The following is a 19353-nucleotide window of genomic DNA, read 5'->3' on the forward strand; positions in this document are numbered from 1 at the left end:
CTTCCGAGGAGTGGCTGGTGGGTTTGAACCGCCAGCCTTCTGGTTAGCAGTCAAGTGCCTTAGGCATTATGCAACCAGAGCTCCTAATGTGGATTATACGTCAACATTAAAAAAAAAAAAAAAAAGTCCTCACAACTGGACATCCTGATGTTGTTGTTGTTATGTGTGGTCGAGTCAAACCCGACTCATAGCGACCCCTCCTTGAGTTTCCAAGGCAGTATCACTACGGAAGTAGGATTGCCCAACCTTCCTTCCGAGGAGTAAACAGAGAAAATATAGTCAAGGATTTTATTTTACTTGGATCCACCATCAATGGCATATTGCATGGGGCAAATATGCTTCAAAAGACCTCAGGAAAGTGTTCAAAAGCAAAGATACCACTTTAAGGACTAAGATTCATGGGACCCAAGCCATGGTATTTTTGCTTGCCTCATTTGCTAAGCCATGATATTTTTGCTTGCCTCATTTGCGTATGAAAGCTGGACAGTGAATAAGAAAGACAAAAGAGGAATTAATATCTTTGAATTATGGGAGCTCTGGTGGCATAGTGCTTAAGGCATTTGACTGCTAACCAGAAGGCTGATGGTTCATACACACAAGCCACTCCTTGGAAAGAAGATTGGGTGATCTACTTTCGTAGTGATACTACCTTGAAAACCCAAGCAGGGGTTGCTATCAGTCGGATCCAACTCAATGGCAGTGAGTTTGGTTTGGTTTTTGGTATGGTGTTGGTGAACAATACTGAGTATACCAAATCTGTGTTAGAAGAAATAATACCCAGAATGCTCCTTAGAAGTGAGTAAGTCAAGACTTTGTCTCACATATTTTGGACATGTTACCAGCAGGGACCAGTCCCTGAAGAAGGACATCATGCTTGGTAAAATAGAATGTCAGTGAAATAGAGTAAGACCCTCAGTGGGGTGGAATGACACAATAGCTTTTGCTGTGTTTTGCTCAAACATAGCAAAGATAATGAAAATGGCACAGGACTGACCAGGCAATATTTAGTTCTGTACATAGGGGTTGCTATGAGTGAGAACTGACTTGACGCCACCTAACAATACCACTTGCATAACTGTAAAGAGAAATGAGTATTTATCATACTAGTATAAACATTAATTTTTCTTTACTGTTATGTAAATAGTGAATATCAAAACATTTCAAGACTTTTTTGTTTGGGTGGGAACTCTGTAAACCAAAAAGTGAATCAACCAGTAATGCGTGTTTGATCTTTGAAGATGTGGTTTTAATTTTAATTTGAATTAAATTTAAATATTGTGATATATCAGTTAGCAAGTAAAGGTATTTTATATATTATCCATTAATGTTCATTTAACCTCATTTTTCTATTTTTCAGGTTCTGTTCCTTATATTTTCATCTGTTCTATTTAATTTCCCAATATTACATAAATATGTCTTGGATGTTGGCTTATTGTAATCATTTTTAAATACATTTAAAAATATAGGTCATTGTCTCATAAAAACCAAGTTTTGATTTCATCCTCTCTGTTAGAACTATTGAGATATTCTGTAACCATATTTTTAATTTGATACTGTACAAGTAACAATTGTGGCATGTTTTTCTATTATGCTTTGTGTCTTTCCAAACCAGTATTAATTATATTGTAGTCTTTTCATAGTATTTGATCAAATCAAGTTTTAGCACATATGTTGTTGTTGTTGTTATGTGCCGTCGAGTCAGCCCAGACTCATAGTGACCCCTCCTTGGGTTTCTGAGGCAGTATCACTTCGGAAGTAGGATTGCCCAACCTTCCTTCCAAGGAGTGGCTGGCTGGTGGGTTTGAACCACCAGCCTTCTGGTTAGCAGTCAAGTGCTTTAGCCACTATGCTACCAGAGCTCCTTTTAGCACATGTATGTAGCATATATATAGTTATTGAAATAATTAGATAAGTAGAGAATTTAGACATAGTAGCATATTATATAATTATATAGTATAATATACATAATGTAATAGTATATAATATTATATATATAGTATATATAGTAGCATATTATGTAATTAATGAAAATAATAAAATAGTAATAACAGTTTTAATCCAACGTTAAATTTTATTTATGGTCACTTTCTCAAAATTATAATATTGGACTCTGGAGATAATTAACTATTCTAGATGGGTTTAGTGGCTTGCTAAAACTCTGGTAGCATAGGGCCTAAGGCACTTGACTTCTAATCAGAAGGCTGGCAGTTCAAACCCACCAGCCACTCCTCGGAAGGAAGATGGGGCAATCTACTTCGGAAACCCAAGGAGGAGTCGCTATGAGTCGGGTCTGACTCGCTGGCACATAACCACAACAACAACAACAAAGATATCCTTGCTGTGTAAACAGATTTGTAACTGAAGTCTTACAACATCAGCCAAGTATTTTACTTAAAATCATTTTGATAACTAATCTGCACAATACTTGAATTATTTTATTTTCTTCTCTTTCACGCTTAAGTTTATTCTAAACATTTTCCTTAAGAAGTTTAAAGATTTTAATCCTATAATGTTTTTATTGCTTGACCTGGACTTGTGAAAAAAAGAGATTATGGCTAGTTGATACTTGTGCTATCTAAAAAGAATAAGTTAGCATTTCATTTTTCATTTAAGTCATAATTAGAACACTTTCAAGTACTTCATTTTTACAAGATCCTTTTAGTTATAGCTTAGTCTTCAGAGCTATTTTAAAATATTGCTTAATTATATCTCTTTTATCTTTTTCTTATCTATAGACCAAGACATTTGGCGGAGGTGGTGGTGTTGCTAGAAGTAATCTCAATATGAATACTAGTGGTAACCGAAACAGGGAAATTTTACAGAAAGAAAAGTCAGCTAAACCTGAGGGAAAACATGAAGCTGTCTATAGAGAACTGGTAAGGCTAAAGAACCAACAACAAATTTAATGTGTTCTTCTTTTAATAGCCTTGATAACTGTTACTCTTTCTCATAATCACCTGTGGTGAGTGTGGTAAGCTGGTGAGTGTTCAGTGTATTATGAATAGATGTTAACTCAAAAAGGCTTTTTTCTTTTAATAAAGATTATAAGTAACTCATGGAAAAACTTGGGTCATTTGAAAAATAATGTGTTTAAAACTCGATTTAAATCTCTAATATCGTAGTAATGTTTTTTGGATTGGGTTGATAAAATTTATCAAATTAAATTGAAGATACTTAGTGGAAATTACATTCTAAAAGATGATACACTGAAAACATAATAATTATCAACCTCTCCATAGTCCTTTCATGCCCTCCCCACATCTTTTCTCAACTTTTACTTAAAGTTTTGTTTTTTTTTTGAAAAAAAAAAAAAAAAGAAATGTGTATATATTATGGACTCATTTACAAAGTAAACAGATTTTTTAAGATAAATGGAGGAGTCAAAGACATTTCTGATAAGCTGATCTAAGGAGAACTGGAGAGAATTCATTTTCCTCTACCTCATAACTTCAGATGATTTTGCCTATAGGTTATAGAATACCAAAGATTAATTTAAGCCATTGGATTTTGTTATTGTTATAGATTGAATTGTGTCCCCAGTATTATGCATTGTAAATCCTAACTTCTGTGCCTGTGGTTATAATCTCATTTGGGAATGGGTTATCTTTGTTTTGTTAATGAGATAGGATTAGTGTAGGGTGTGTTTTGAGTCAACATCTTTACAAGATATAAAAACAGCAGATTAGGGCAAACCAGCAGAAATGGGGGAAGATTGATGCCTAGCCACATGGAGATCTCCAAGGACTCAGGAAACAGAAGCTGAAAAGACAGCTTTCCCCTGGAGGTGACACATAGATGAAGCCTTCCCCTAAAGCCGGTGCTCTGAATTTTGACTGCTAGCTTCGTAAAGTGTGAGAAACTAAATTTATATTTGTTAAAGCCACCTAATTAGGTTATTTCTCTTACAGCAACACTAGATAACAAAGAAAATTATCTTGTGGAACAAGAAACCCAGAGGCAGATGGTTACAAAGGTGGATTAATTGAACAGTATAACAATGCAGAGCTCTGGTGGGCATATCCGTCATTTTCTTGCCTTTCTCCTTAGGGTTACAAGGTTCCATACATTATATCTTCCCCAAAATGTCCAAAGACAGGAAGAAAGGAGCCATTTCTCCGTAAAAGGAAATCTTTTCACAAATTTTCACATTTCCGTTAGCTCTGGTAGTGTAGTACCTAAGGCATTTGACTGCTAACCAGAAGGCTGGTGGTTCAAATCCACCAGCTACTCCTTGGAAGGAAGTCTGGGCAGTCTACTTCCATAACGATATCCCCTTAGAAACCCAAGGAGGGGTTGCTATGAGTCAGAACTGACTTGACAGCAGTGAGTTTGGTTTTTGGCATTTACCTATATATTATTAACTGGAATTAGGTCATTTGCCCACTCCTAAACCATTCATTGGCAAAGGGTTTGTAACTTTGGGTCAGGCTTCCTCTTCCCTTGAACATATCACCATCTGATTCTTTTAAAAAATCAAAGTTTAAATAGCAGGGTGGGTTGTTGGAATGGCAACCAAAGTTGTCATGAGATATTTTGGTGGAAAAAAATTGAATAACTACAATGTATAGCTTAATGTCAGGGAAAGGGAGAAAAAAACAAAGTGAGATAGGAAGACAAGATAAAGAATATTATGAGCTTGGGGTAAAAGGTGCACAATGAATAAGAAAAGGGAAAATTGAGGCTGCTATAGAAATATGAGAAGAGAAGCATGTGTCAGCAGTCAGCTCAGGTTCTTCTTCTTCTTCTTTTTTTTTTTTTTTAATTAGTTTTCTGCCATACTCAGTGGCATGCTATTTTTTACTAGAGTATGGTTTTGAAAGTATCTCTGTCAGCTTCATTCTCTGGAGGCAATATCTTAATCTTTTAGTATTGAAGGAATGAAGGGTGTTTTAAAAGGCAAATAAATGCAAATGTCTTAAGGCAAACACTGACAATTTTTTTTAAGGAAGGAAATATCTTTGTTTATGAAGAAGGATTCTTTTGCAATCACTGTCTATAGCTATTTGAGTACAAATACTAATTCGTTTTCACATTTAAGAAATTGAAAACTTGACATCCAAAATCCAGTAAACATTTTTATGGTCAAACTCTTCTTCTCGTTAATTCTTTCATTCAAAGAATTGTCTTTATTAGGTTCTGCATATGCTGTATAACAATTGTGAGGCATAGCAACAATTGTGAGGATGTCAAAGGACAAGGCATTGTTTCGTTTTCTTGTACATAGGGTCACTGTGAGTCAAAATGAACTCGACACCACCTAACAACACCACCATTTGCTATCTGAAACTCAGGGATGGGTAACAGAGGGGGAAAAGAAGGGGAACTTACTGTGAAGTAGTATATTTTATATTAATAGATTCCTTTATCTGTGACAGTAACATTTACATATGTCTTTATAATATCATAAATACTCATCTGTCAGTCTGTGGAAGTACTTAAACTAGAGATAAAAATGACTGTAGAGATATTTTATTTCTAATGAAAATGTAAACATCCTAACTTTATAGATTACCATTCTCTGTCTCTCTCTTTTTTTTTAAATCTCTTTTAGAATCATTTTGGTCATGAGTTAGAAGTTGATAGTGTAAAAATGGCGTGTATATACATTAAGTGTAATTTGTATTACTAAAATAATTTTATTATTTCTTAGCCAACTTTTTGTAATTGTGTTCTTTTGAGTCAATTTCAACTCATAATAACTCTCTATTGACAGAGTAGAACTGCTTCATAGGGTTTCTTAGGTTGTAAATCTCTGCAGGAGTAGATCACCAGATCTCTTTACACCTGTAGAGCTGGTAGTAGATTAGAATCACCAACCTTTCAGTTACCAATTGAGCACTTAACTGTTTTGCCACTAGTGCTCCTTAGACAACTATAGGTATACTTATTTTGTCTTAACTGATAAAAGTTAAAACTTTAAAACTTCTGAAGTCAAAATGGGAGAATGTCTTTGTGACATGTCATTAGGCAAAGATTTGCTAGACTGGATTCAGAAGGCAATACTGTAAAAGAAAACAATTATCAAATAACTTAGACTTCATAAAAATTTTAAAACTTCTGCTTATTAAATGACATTTAAGAAAATGAATAGGAAAGCCACTGACTGGGAGAGGATGCTTTCAAATTAAATGCAGATTAAAAGCAAGATAAAACCTCAATGAGATACCACTACCTACATTCCTGCTAGAATGCCTAAAATTTAAAAAAAAAAAAAAAAAAGATCAACAATCAACAACCTCTCAGTGGAAAAAAATTCTGGGCCACACTGGGGAATACTACCAAACATTTAGAGAAGATTTGACACAGATCCCATTTAAAATACTGAAAAAGTAGGAATACTCTCTATTTCATTCTAAGAAGTAAACATAACTCTGACACCAAGCCAAGTTAAAGGCACCACAAGAAAAGAAAACTACAACCTAATATCTGTTATGACTATAGATACTAAAGTCCTCAATAAAATACTAGTGAATAAAATTCTACAATGTATTAAAAGAGTCATAAACCATGATCAAGTGGGATTTATTCCAAGAATTCAGGGATGGTTTAGCATTAGGAAATCAATCAACATAATACACCACATCAATAGAAAAAGGAAAAGAACTATATAATCATCTTTATACAAATGTAAAATTTGTATTAAGGGCCAAGGTAAGGGGAGGGAGAGCCCCTACCCAAAAGCAGGAAGCAGGAAGAAGCCAGAGCCAATGGGTGGATCCAAGGTAAGGGGAGGGAGAGCCCCCATTTAAGGCAGGTAGTGGGAAGCCAGAGTGTACAGCCAGAACAGGTAGGGGGAAAGCCAGGAAGTGGGAGGAAAGGTTTAGAACAGCTAAGGGAGATGAACTTGTCTGTCAGTTTGTTGTACTGTGGTGGCTTGCGTGTTGCTGTGAGGCTGGAGGCTGTGCCACCAGTGTTTCAAATGCCAGCAGGATTGCCCATGGTGGACAGGTTTTGGCAAGCTTTCAGATTGAGACAGATTTGGAAGACGGAAGAGGCCATCTACTTCTCAAAGAATAGCCCAGGGAAAACCTTATGAATAGCAATGAAATACTGTCTGATATATTACTGGACAACTTTATGAATAGCCCTGAAATATTGTCTGACACAGTGCTGGAAGATGAGCCCCTCAGGTTGGAAGGCACTCAAAATACCAATGGGAAAGAGCTGTGTCATCAGAGTAGAACTGACCTTAATGATGTGGATAAAGTAAAACTTTCGAGACCTCTATTTGCTGATGTGGCATGACTCAAACTGAAGAGAACCAGCTGCAAACATCCATTAATAATTGGAACATGGACTGTACAAAGTATGAATCTAGGAAAATTGGAAATTGTCAAAAATGAAATAGAATGCATAAAGATTGATATTCTAGTCATTAGTGAGCTGAAATGGACTGGTTTGGCCATTTTGAATCAGACAACCATATGATCTATCTACTTTGTTGGGAATGACAAAGAGTAGTGACATGGCATTCATCAATGGATGAACATGGAATAATGACTGAAAACCAGAGGACTTGTGGGATGACATCAAGAACATCATTCATGAGGAAAGCAAAATGTCATTAAAATGACAGGAAAGGAAGAAAAGACCTAAATGGATGACAGAAGAGACTCTGAAACTTGACCTTGAACAGAGAGTAGCTAAAGCAAATGGAAGAAATGACAAGATAAAAGAGCTGAACAGAAGATTTCAAAGAGCAACTCAAGAAAACAAAGCCATTTATTACAATGAAATGTGCGAACACCTGCAGTTAGAAAACCAAGAGGGAAGAACACACTTGGCATTTCTCAAGCTCAAAGAACTGCAGAAAAAATTTAAGCCTCAAGTTGCAATATTGAAAGATTCTAAGGGCAAAATATTGAATAATGCAGGAAACATCAAAAGAAGATGGAAGGAATATACAGTCACTGTACCAAAAAGAATTATTCCATGTTCATCCATTTCAGGAGGTGGCATATGATCAAGAACCAATGGTACTGAAGGAAGATGTCGAAGCAGCACTGAAGAAAATGGTGAAAAACAAGATTCCAGGAATTGATGGAACACCCGTTGAGATGTTTCAACAAATGGATGTCACGCTGGAGGCACTTACTCGCCTATGCCAGGAGATTTTGAAAACAGCTACCTGCCTAACTGACTGGAAGAGATCCATATTTGTACCCATTCCAAAGAAAGGTGATCCCACAGATTGTGGAAATTACCAAACAATATCATTAATATCGCACACAAGTAAAATCTTACTGAAGAAATTAAAAAATGGTTGCAACAGTATATTGACAGACAACTTCCAGAAATGCAAGCTGGATTTAGAAGAGGCCGTGAAACAAGAGATAACATTACTAATGTCAGATGGATCTTGACTGAAAGCAAGGAATACCAGAAAGATGTTTACTTGTGTTTCATTGACTATGCAAAATTATTCTGCTGTGTGGATCAAAGCAAAGTATGGATAACATTGAGAAGAATGGGAATTCCAGAACACTTAATTGTTCTCATGAGGAACCTGTACATAGACCAGGAGGCTGTTGTTCGAACAGAGCAAGGGGACACTGCATGGTTTAAAATCAAGAAGGGAGTGCATCAGGGTTGTATCCTTGCACTGTATTTATTCAGTCTATATTCTGAGCAAACAATCCGAGAAGCTGGACTATATGAAGAACGTGACATCAGGATTGGAGGAAGAATCATCAACAAACTGCGATATGCTGACTACACAACTTTTCTTGCTGAGAGTGAGGATGACTTGAGGCACTTACTAATGAAGATTGAAGAATACAGACTGCAGTATGGATTGCACCTCAATATGAAGAAAAAAAAATCCTCACAACTGGGCCAATAAGCAGCATCACGATAAATGGAGAAAAAAATGAAGTTGTTAAAGACTTCATATTATTTGGTTCTACAGTTAACACCAAGGGAAGCAGCAGTCAAGATATCAGACAACATATAGCAATGGGCAAATTGGCTGCAGAAGATCTCTTTGAAGTGCTGAAGAGCAAAGATGTCTCCTTGAGGACTAAGATGCTCCTTATACAAGCCATAGTATTTTCAGTTGGCTCATATGCATATGACACCTGGACAGTGAATAAGGAAGACTGAAGAAGAGTCGATGCTTTTGAGTTACTGTGCTGATGAAGAATGTTGAAAGTACCATGAACTGCTAAAAGAACTAACAAATCTGTCGTGGAAGAAGTGCAGCTGGAATGCTCGTTGGAAGTGAGAATGGCCAGACTTTGTCTCACCTACTTTGGTCATGTTGTCAGAAGTGACCATTACCTGGAGACGGATATCATGCTTGGTAAAGTGGAGGGTCAACGAAAGAGAAGTCCTCGACATAATGGATTGACACAGTGGCTGCAATGATGGGCTCAGGTATAGCAAGGATCATGAGGCTGGCACACGACAGGGTAGTGTTTTGGTCTGCTGTACATAGGGTCACTGTGAGTCGGAGCAACTTCATGGCACCTAACAACAACAACAATCATCTTTATGGATACAGAAAAAGCATTGGATAAAATCCAGCACCCTTTATTGATGAAAACTCTTAGCAAGAGTGGAATAGAAGGGACATTCCCCAATGTGACTGAGAGCATGCATGAAAAACCAACAGCCAACATTATACTTAATGGAAAATGATTGGGAGTTTTCTGCTTGAAATTGGTAACAAGACATGGGCTCCTATTCTCACCACTTCTATTCAATATCATATTATAAGTCTTAGTCAGTGTAGTAAGACAAGAAAAAGAAAGAAAACTGTGCAGGTTGGAAAACAAAAAGTAAAATTATCTCTTCATGGATGACATGATCCTATATATAGGAAATCCCAGAATCCATAAGAAAGCTTCTAGAGCTAATGAGCAATTAGAAAGTTGCAGGACACAGGATATACAAAGAAAAATCAGTTGAGTTTGTGCACATCTCCAATGAGAAGTTTGAAAGGGAAATTAGGGAAATGATATATTTACAGTTGCATCAAAGATAATAAAATAAATTTTATCTGGGATGTGAAAGACTTGTATAATGAAAATTATACAACACTGCTGAAGGATATTAACGAACACTTAATTAAATGTTCCATGTTCATGGATCAGAAAACTGAGTGTTATACCCAAGTCAATCTATAGATTCAATGCAATCCCAATCAGAATTCCAACACCTTTGGTTTGAAAACCAGCTTATATGGAATGGCAAGAGGTCTGCACTAGGTAAAGCAATGTTGAAAGCATATAGCAAAATAGGGGGACTCATGCTTCCTGATTTTAAACCAGTTGAAAGCCTTAAGAGCAAAAATCTAAGGTTTTCCAAGAAAAAAGAATATGCCTCAAAGCTGGTTCATAAAAATTCTACCAAATTTCCAGCCTGCTGGCCTGCCCTTTTAGATTTCCACTCAAGACTGCAACATCAACTTTCACCTAGATTTTTCAGCACCAACCTGCTCTGTAGATTTCAAACAATGACTGAGTCAGTTCTTTAAAAACAAACACAAGTGCAGCATTTGTATTAAGTACCTAAATGTGAAAACTAAAACCATGAAATTGTTAGCAGAAAATTCAGGAGTAAGGCTATCAGGCCTAGCTTTTAACAATGATTATCTAATATAATAATTAAAATACAAACAGTAAAAGACAAGTAAATGGGGCCTCATAAAAATTTAAAAATTTTGTTTATCGAAAGACTTTACCAAAAGAGTGAAAGGACAAGCTACTAACTGGGAGAATATTTTTGGAGACATGGAGACCATATATTCAGTAAGAATCTAATAACTAAAATATGTATAAAACTTTTGACAATTTATCCAAAAGACAAACAGTCTAATAATAAAATGAGCAAAGGATTGAATAGACATTTCAACCAGAAGATATTCAAATGACCATCAGACTCATGAAAAACTATTTAATGGCATTGCCTATCAGAAAGATACAAATCAAAACCACAGTGAAATACCATTCACTTCACTAGGATGGCCAAGATTGAAAAAGAAAGAAAATAGCAGATGCTGACAAGGATGTGGGGAAATTTGAATTCTTATCCATTGCTGGTAGGAATGCAAAGTGGTACAGCCATTGTAGAAAACAGTATGGGAGTTCCTCAAAAAACTAAAAATATAACTACCATATGACCCAGGAGCTCTGGTAGCGTAGTGCCTCAGGCACTTGACTGCTAACCAGAAAGCTGGTGGTTCAAACCCACCAGCCACTCCTTGGAAGGAAGGTTGGGCGATCTACTTCCATAGTGATGCTGCCTCGGAAACCCAAGGAGGGTTCACTATGAGTTGGGTCTGACTCGGTGGCACATAACAACAACAACAACCATATGACCCAGCATTCCATTCTTAGATACGTACCCAAAATATTTAAAAGAAGAGACTCATATACTTGTGTTATGGTAAGTATATAGAGACCAAAGTTTATTAGTGGTTACCAGGGATGGTAGGGAGATGGAAAAGGACAATTATTGCTTATGGAGTACTGAGTTTCAGTTTATGGTGATAGTGATTAATTAAAGGTAGGTTTTCACAGCCGATTAATGTAATTGCTATCAATGAGTTGTACCCCTTTAAAAAGTTGAATTAGTGAAAGTTATATGATAGATGTGTTTACAACAAAAAAGAAAAAGAAAAAAAAATAGTTGCTGAGTCTGCTTATATGCAACCAAACACTTCAGGGATTTAGTTCCTTGGTTGGAGGTTAAGGATCATGGTTTTATGGGATATCTCAGTTAACTATTTAGAGGCTAAACAAAACCCATGAAATTACTTTGCAATTTTTCCCTTTATTTACCATAATGGGTTTATAGCTATGTCAATTTATTACTTAAATATTTATTAGTTACTTAAATGTGAGATATGTAGAGGGAAAAAAAATTCCCAAACCAAATCAATTGCTGTGGAGTCAATTCCAACTCGGGGTGACAGCCCATGTGGCTGTGATCTTTTGAAAGTAGATTTCCAGGCTGTTCTTTTGTGGTGCCTCTGGGTGGACCAGAACTACTACTAGCCTTTTAGTTAGTAGCTCAGCACTGAACCGTGTACACCACCCAGGTGTTCCAAGAAATATCTTTCTTGTTCCATTTGGAGGTTCAAACTGTAATAAAATCATTCCTGCCTCAAATAACAGAAGTGTTACAATATAAGAGCTATAGAAACAGTTGATGGAGCTAAGATCCTGCAGTGATTGGTGATGGTTTTTCTTTCCTTCATAAATATTGTACAGAAAGATCAAGGGCACAAATTCAAGCTATGAGTTTTCAAACCTGAATCCCTCATCCCTGATCTGAAGCAAAACCATCTCCTCTTTAACCAGGAAATTAACATGATGATTTAGAGTCTTTATGCTTGTTGCTTTTAGGTTCCTTCAAGTTGGCTCCCACTCATAAGGATCCTGTGTACATCAGAATGAAACACTGCCTGGTCTTGAACCATCCTCACAGTCCTTGCCATGCTTGAGCCCATCTTCACAGCCAATGTGTCAATACATCTCGTTGAGGGCCTTCGCCTTTTTCATTGATCCTCCACTTTACCAACCATGATATTCTTCTCCAGGGACTGGTGTCTTCTGACCACATGACCAAAGTAGTTGAGATGAAATCTGGTTATTCTCGCTTAAAAGGAGCATTCCAGCTGCACTTCTTCCATGACAGATTTGTTGATTCCTCTGGTAGTCCATGGTATTTTCAGTATTCTTCACCAACAGCATAGTTTAAAGACACCAGCTCTTCTTCTGTCTTCCTTATTCGTTGTCCAGCTTTCATAGGCATATTGTTGTTGTTGTTGTTATGTGCTGTCGAGTCGGCCCCGACTCATAGCGACCCCTCCTTGGGTTTCCGAGGCAGTATCACTATGGAAGTAGATTGCCCAACCTTCCTTCCGAGGATCATAGGCATATAGGGTGATTAAAAATATCATAGGCATATAGGGTGATTAAAAATACCATGGCTTGGGTTAGATGCACCTTAGTCTTCAGAGTGACATCTTTGCTTGTTAACACTTTAAAGAGGTCTTTTACAGCACATTGTGCAGTGCAATAAGACAACTGATTTCTTGGCTCTCTGTAGCCAGCCAATATTAACATATGCGGATGTCACTAAGTTAAGCAGTTCTACTATGTCCTGTAGGGGTGCTATGAATTGGAATCGATTTAGTGGGAACAGGTACTCTGCATTGATATCTTCGTTCTTTTTTAATGTTGTAAAAATACAGGTGCACTGATACCTCTTAAGCGTAGTATATTACACCTCATGAAAGCAGATCTCTTAAGCATAATGAATAAAAATGCTGTGTATAAACCTGTACCAATATCTTTGTCTGTTCTGCTAATATAGTATGATAGCTCAGCATATTTTCCATACATTATGAGTTTTTTTTTCTTTCTTTATGTCTGTGGAATAGATACTAATTTGAATAAGCCAGTGCTTTAGTTTGTTGATGGAGTGCTCAAATCAATTTTTAAGGTATTTTCAATGGTCCAGTTGTTCTTAAGCGTTTTTGAGAAGGTGATGAAAGCAGTGGTCCTAGTTCTTGGAAAGATATACATTGACGTAATCATACCACATTCTGTATTTAGTTTTATTTGGTTTAAGATTTTCTTGAAAGCAGTCATTTTAAATGGAACCTAGGTTAAGAGCTCTGAAGAAACTTTGTCGGGAGGGGGCAGTTCCTTTTTGAATATAATTGATTAAAGAAAAGGGAAAGGGGTTCGGAGAGGAGAGGTCCTGAAAGGAAAGATGAGTGGCTACCTTTTTTTCCCCACCCTCTGAGTAAAATATGTGGAATTAATTACAGTAAATACTTTAGCAAGTATTGTGCTTCTTTATTCATAATGAAGCAGTATGATGGTAAGAGAATCTTCTATCAACTTTGAGTGTGATAATGGTAGTTTGTAATAGAGTAATAATTGTATCTAAGCAAGGCAGGAAAACCTCCATCTGTACATTTTTCAGATCACTAGTGTTGCCTTTTTATCTTTCTTCCTTTGAGGCCACTCTTAGTTTTTTTTTTTTTTTTTTTTTTTCCCCCCTGCCAGCCAAGACTAAAGCTTTCCAATCATATATCCACTAGGTGTTTCTTGGCCGTTTGCTTGCTTTAAGAAACTAATATGAAATCGTTCAACTTTTATTAAACTTTCATCTGAAATATTGGAATTGAAAAATGAATTTTATGACTTGATTTAGAGGATATCTATATCCTAAAGAAAATGAAAGATGACCTGACCATGAAAACTATAATTAACTCTTCCTATTCAAAAACATATCTGAACATACAGTAATAACCAAATCTTCCTTCTCTTAATTATCTTTCAAATAAATATTTAATTAAGAATATTACCCTTTCATAGGATTTGATCCAAGAATACTTTTATTAATCAATAAATACCCAAAATGTTTCTTGGTGTAACTTATTTAGTCTTTGTCATCTATAGCAGAGATGGGAGCTCTGGTAGCATAGTGGCTAAGACACTTGCCTGCTAACCAGACGGCTGGCGGTTCAAACCCACCAGCCACTCCTCGGAAGGAAGGTTGGGCAATCCTACTTCCGTAGTGATACTGCCTCGGAAACCCAAGGAGGGGTCGCTATGAGTCGGGGTTGACTTGACGGCACATAACAACAACAACAACAACATAGCAGAGATAGTAAATACATTTTCTGTTATGGTTCAACTCTGATCAATTGATAGTAGCTCCTTTGTTGAGGATGATTCTACAGTATGCTTAGGGCTTAGGAAAAGCCCTGTGGTAGATCATTAGCTGCATAGGCGTACGAGTGAGTACTTGGCAACATGCATGCTGTGCGCATATAACCCTGAAGCCTGTCTACGTTAACTCTTAGATATACAGAAGTTAAGGTTACATCTTTCTAAGCTTGCTGTGGTTTCTAAGAAATTTCTTCATATGATATGTCTGTTACTTAAAGTGGTTCTTGAATTCTACTTAGGTCTAGATTTTTCAGGGAGATTTTGGGTTCTCACATCTGTAATGTGGACTTTCCTGTTTGGCTATCATAGAAATGATTACTAAGGAATATAGAGCAGAATACTGAAGTAATGGGAAAAAAGGAAACAGCAAACCTAGAGAAGTGATATCATTTTGATAGCTTCAATTTATATTTTGCATTTTTGGAGAGATGCTATATAACTTACAACATTTCCTTTCTAGGATGGAGAAGTATTAACCATGCATGAAAAATTTTCATTAGGTAATTTTCTCTTCACTGCCTGTATTATTTTCAAAGGCCTTACTCTGACATTTCATATGTATTTTTTGCATTTGTAATAGAACTTGTGAAGTCAGAGTACTCAAGACACAACCTCACACATCATACAGATGTCTCCTTCACGAGTGTGTGAAAAAATAGCAAAATGAATGTTCTATTAGTATAACATCTCTTCCATAAGTATAAGATATAATTTTTAGTTAAAAGACAGTATATGGTTAAAAAGTTATACTTTGTATTATTTATGGGACATCAGCATAGCTTTTTCTTCTCTCCTTATAGGTTGATGAGAAGGCTCTGAAGCACATAACAGAAATGGGCTTCAGTAAGGAAGCATCGAGGCAAGCTCTTATGGATAATGGCAACAACTTAGAAGCCGCATTGAATGTACTTCTTAACAGCAATAAACAGAAACCTGTTACAGGTCCACCTCTGAGAGGTATCCTATATTAAGCAGTGTGTCAGTGTGGTTTGCTTTTCACAGGAATATGTGTTATAGACAGATGTTGGAACTTACTACTGGGAGGGTTTCACCCTTATTTAACATTGTATCAGGTGGAAGGTGGATCTTTTTTGGAAGCACAAAGACCTGTGCAAGTTTCTCTGAGTCTTATTGTCCTCATCTTTATTTTGGCTCTAATAGTGGCCTCCTATACATGGTTGTTGTATTTGAGAAAATATGAAGTACTTAGTTCTGTTACTTAGGAGCTTTGGTGGAGTCATCGTTAAAGCATTCAATTGCTAACCAAAAGGCTGGTGAATTGAACTCACCAAGCCTGCTCTGCAGGAGAAAGATGAGGCAGCCTGCTTCTGTAAAGATCTATAGCCTTGGAAATCCAATGGGCACTTCTCTTCTATCGTTAAGGGTTGCTATGAGTTGAAATCAACTTGATGGTAGTGGGTTTGGTTTGGTTCTGTTAATTATTTCTAAAAGTGTGCCATTTGCATACATAACTGAACCTTTAGTAAACTTCTAAAAATTAATAAGAACACAATTTTTACTTATTCTGTCATTCTTTAATCCTTGCTTGGTCAAATGTATTACGTGGTTTTTGTCAATCTCACTTTCATATTTTCTGGAATAAGTAGTTTCAGAAAAAAATTGGTAAGGATGAATGCTTTTTTCCCTTAAAAACCAGTTTACATGAACAAATCCACCTTTCTGGATAGATCACTTAGGAGATTAAATATAATCATTTAGAAACCTTTTTATATATAAGATGGCAAATATGCAAAAAGTCTGAAAAATTTGTATACAAAATCCTACTTACGACGACTGTTTGACTATATTTTAGTGTATTCTCTCCCTCTGTTCTTGCATATACAATATATATGCCTTGCTTTTAAATCTTAAGGTAAAGGAAAAGGCAGGGGACGAAGCAGAGCTGAAGACGAGGAAGACCTGGGAAATGCAAGGCCGTCAGCACCGAGCACATTATTTGATTTCTTAGAGTCTAAAATGGGAACTTTGAATATGGAAGGTAGGTTAACTTAAACTAAGGTTTCTTTCTTTTTTTTTTTTTTTTTTTAAAGATCAAACGTTATTTGGAATTACACAAAAAAGTTTAATAAAGCAACTGATAATGTAACCTGCATTCTGGGTTTACGAATATATCAATCATATATTTATTGCACAAAAACAGAGGAAAATTTTAATGGTTAAATTCTGAAAATACTAATGGCAGTTTATCTTGCTCCCTAATTATTTGATGGATGATGTCACTAAACTATTTTCCCCAACTTTATTCTTATGTAGCTTATAGCTCTACTTATGAAAGCAGATTGTTGTGTTTAAATATTTATTACTATATAAGATATTTTAAAAGTTATATGTAACTTTATCTTGAATATGTAAGTCTTATCTCTTCTTTATTCACATACCATGTATTGTATGGAAATAGTCATATTTAGAGTGAATGTATTTCCATAATGTGATGTGTATTTTCTTAGTATAGTATATTTAATGCTTAACATAAATACTATAAAGAAAAATAAGTGGTTAAATGTAGCTCTGTTTTTCTTAGCATAGAATACAGTAAATATTTCCTAAAATGGCAAGGTATTTTTTTATGTGATTTCAAAAGATTAGGCAAATATAATTCTACATTCAGTTTTCTCTTTTAGATATATTTTGAATTAAAACAAATAAACTTAGAGGTAAAATGCTTTTATTACAAATTTGAAGTATCCAGATTTCATGAAAATGAAGCTTGTTTTATAGATTGTATAAAAAGCCACTGTATTGTTTTAGGTGTGTTTCACTATATGTTTGAGGTAGATGAGATTTGTAAAATATTAGTGTTTTCCTGGTTTTAAGACATGATGTATTACTTTTCTGTTGCTGTGTAACAAGTTACTACAAATTTAGTGGCTTAAAACAATGAAGATTTATCTCCTATTGGGTCCCCTCCTCAGGGGTAGGCAGGTAGGCAGAACAGGGACTAACAGGCAAAATCAAGGTTTCAGATGGGACTGTGACCTCGCCTGAGACTCTTAAGGCTTCTTCCAGCCCTGCTGGTTGTTGGCAGAATTCAGTTCCTTTTGGTTGTAGGACTGAAGTCTCTGTGTTCTTGTTGAATGTTGCTGACAGATACATCTCAGCTCCTAGAGGATACCCTCAGGTTTCTGCCACACAGTCTTCTCCATAGGCAGTTTACAGGGGTGTTGTTTGCTTCTGTAAGGCCTGAAAAATGGTCTCTGCTGCTTCCTCAAGTCTCTCTGACTTCTTCCTGACTTTGACCCATAGACCCTCCGTGCAAAGGGTTCAGCTAAATAGGTCAGGCCTACCCAGCAGAATCTCCATTTTGATTATCGTAAAGCCAACTGATTAAGAACCTTCACTGTGTCTGCAGAATGCTTTCACCTTTGCCATATAACGTACCCTGATCATGGGAGTAATGTCCCATCATAGACACAGGTCTTGCCCACCCTCACAAAATGGGAACTAAACAGGGCCATGTACATCAAGAAACAGGAACCTTGGGAACAATCCTAGAATTCAGCCCACTGTGCATGAAAACATGCTTATGTGTCTTTTATCTGCAAAATCAATCTTAGGATCCAATAGAATATCTCATATCTATGTTCATATATCATTTGTTTTCTGGTACATACTTTGGTCTGCATCACAATTCCTGGAGGTGTTTGTATCACAATCTTAATTTTGCCTTACTAGAAAAATGCAGAACTAAAGGATATATCTTTTAAAAGCTCAGTTTCTTATAAGATCCCTTTTTGCATGTTCCTCACCCTGCCTTCTGCTGTCTTCCTCTTCACTCTTAAGGGGTTTTTAAATTACCTCATTCATAGTGGTAGACACTGTACTGTTTATTCTGCACTCACCATGTGTTTCCTAATAGTTTCTCATTCACTTATTTATTTACTCATTTGACAATCATTTGTTGATTTCTACATGTCACAAGTACTGTGCTGGGTATTGGGCTTATAACATTGACTGAAAGAAACACGCACCGTGGCCTCACATTACTTACCTATAAAAGGAACAGATAGTTTACGTTGAACAAAACCAACTTGAATAAAATTACTTGAGTACAATGATAACTTCTAAAATCTTTTCTTCTGAGCTCACAAACTCCCCTTATACTATTCCGTTCAGATCTTCTTTCACTTCCTTTATCCTCCTGTCGTCCTACATTGGCTTTAGACTCCTGTAGCATATTTTACATCATAATGAGATTGCATTGAGAATAGGAAGTTTACTGTGACCTATGTTGCTACAGTGGTTTAGTTCTCACAGAATATATCTTACACTACTAGCAGGATGAAATAATATTAGCATTACCCTTGGAAAAAGGTATCAAAGTTGATTATCTGAATACTAGTAACCTGTTGCTGTCAAGTCAATTCTGATTTATAGTGACCCCTCGTGTCAAAGAGCAGGAGAAAGGGGATAAAAGCCAGGAACCTGGACAGAAGAGCAGCCAGCCCCAGGGTTACAGGTGAGGGGAGACAACTCAGGGATGCCCAAAGTAGCAGGCGGGAAGAGCAGGAGAAAGGGGATTAAAAGCCAGGAAGCCAGAGAGAAGAGCAATCAGCCGAAGGGATTAGGTGAGGAGAGGAAACTCAGGCCCTCCCAGAGCAGCAGGCCGGAAGAGCAGGATAAAGGGGATAAAAGCCAGGAA

The 19353-nt window shown here is 36.4% G+C and overlaps 1 protein-coding gene across 1 annotated transcript in view; it reads left to right on the forward strand.

Moving 5' to 3' along the window:
* The window catches only part of TDRD3 (tudor domain containing 3), a 217941-nt gene that overhangs the window by 77166 nt on the left and 121422 nt on the right, over positions 1-19353 (forward strand). The window contains exons 7-9 of the mRNA XM_007945569.1: positions 2736-2876; positions 15494-15650; positions 16567-16692. Coding sequence (XP_007943760.1) covers positions 2736-2876; positions 15494-15650; positions 16567-16692 — 424 coding nt within the window. The remainder of the gene's footprint in view (positions 1-2735; positions 2877-15493; positions 15651-16566; positions 16693-19353) is intronic.

Source organism: Orycteropus afer, unplaced genomic scaffold (genome assembly GCF_000298275.1).
Source record: "Orycteropus afer afer isolate SDZICR_OR568_19922 unplaced genomic scaffold, OryAfe1.0 scaffold00138, whole genome shotgun sequence".
Taxonomy (NCBI): Eukaryota; Metazoa; Chordata; class Mammalia; order Tubulidentata; family Orycteropodidae; genus Orycteropus; species Orycteropus afer.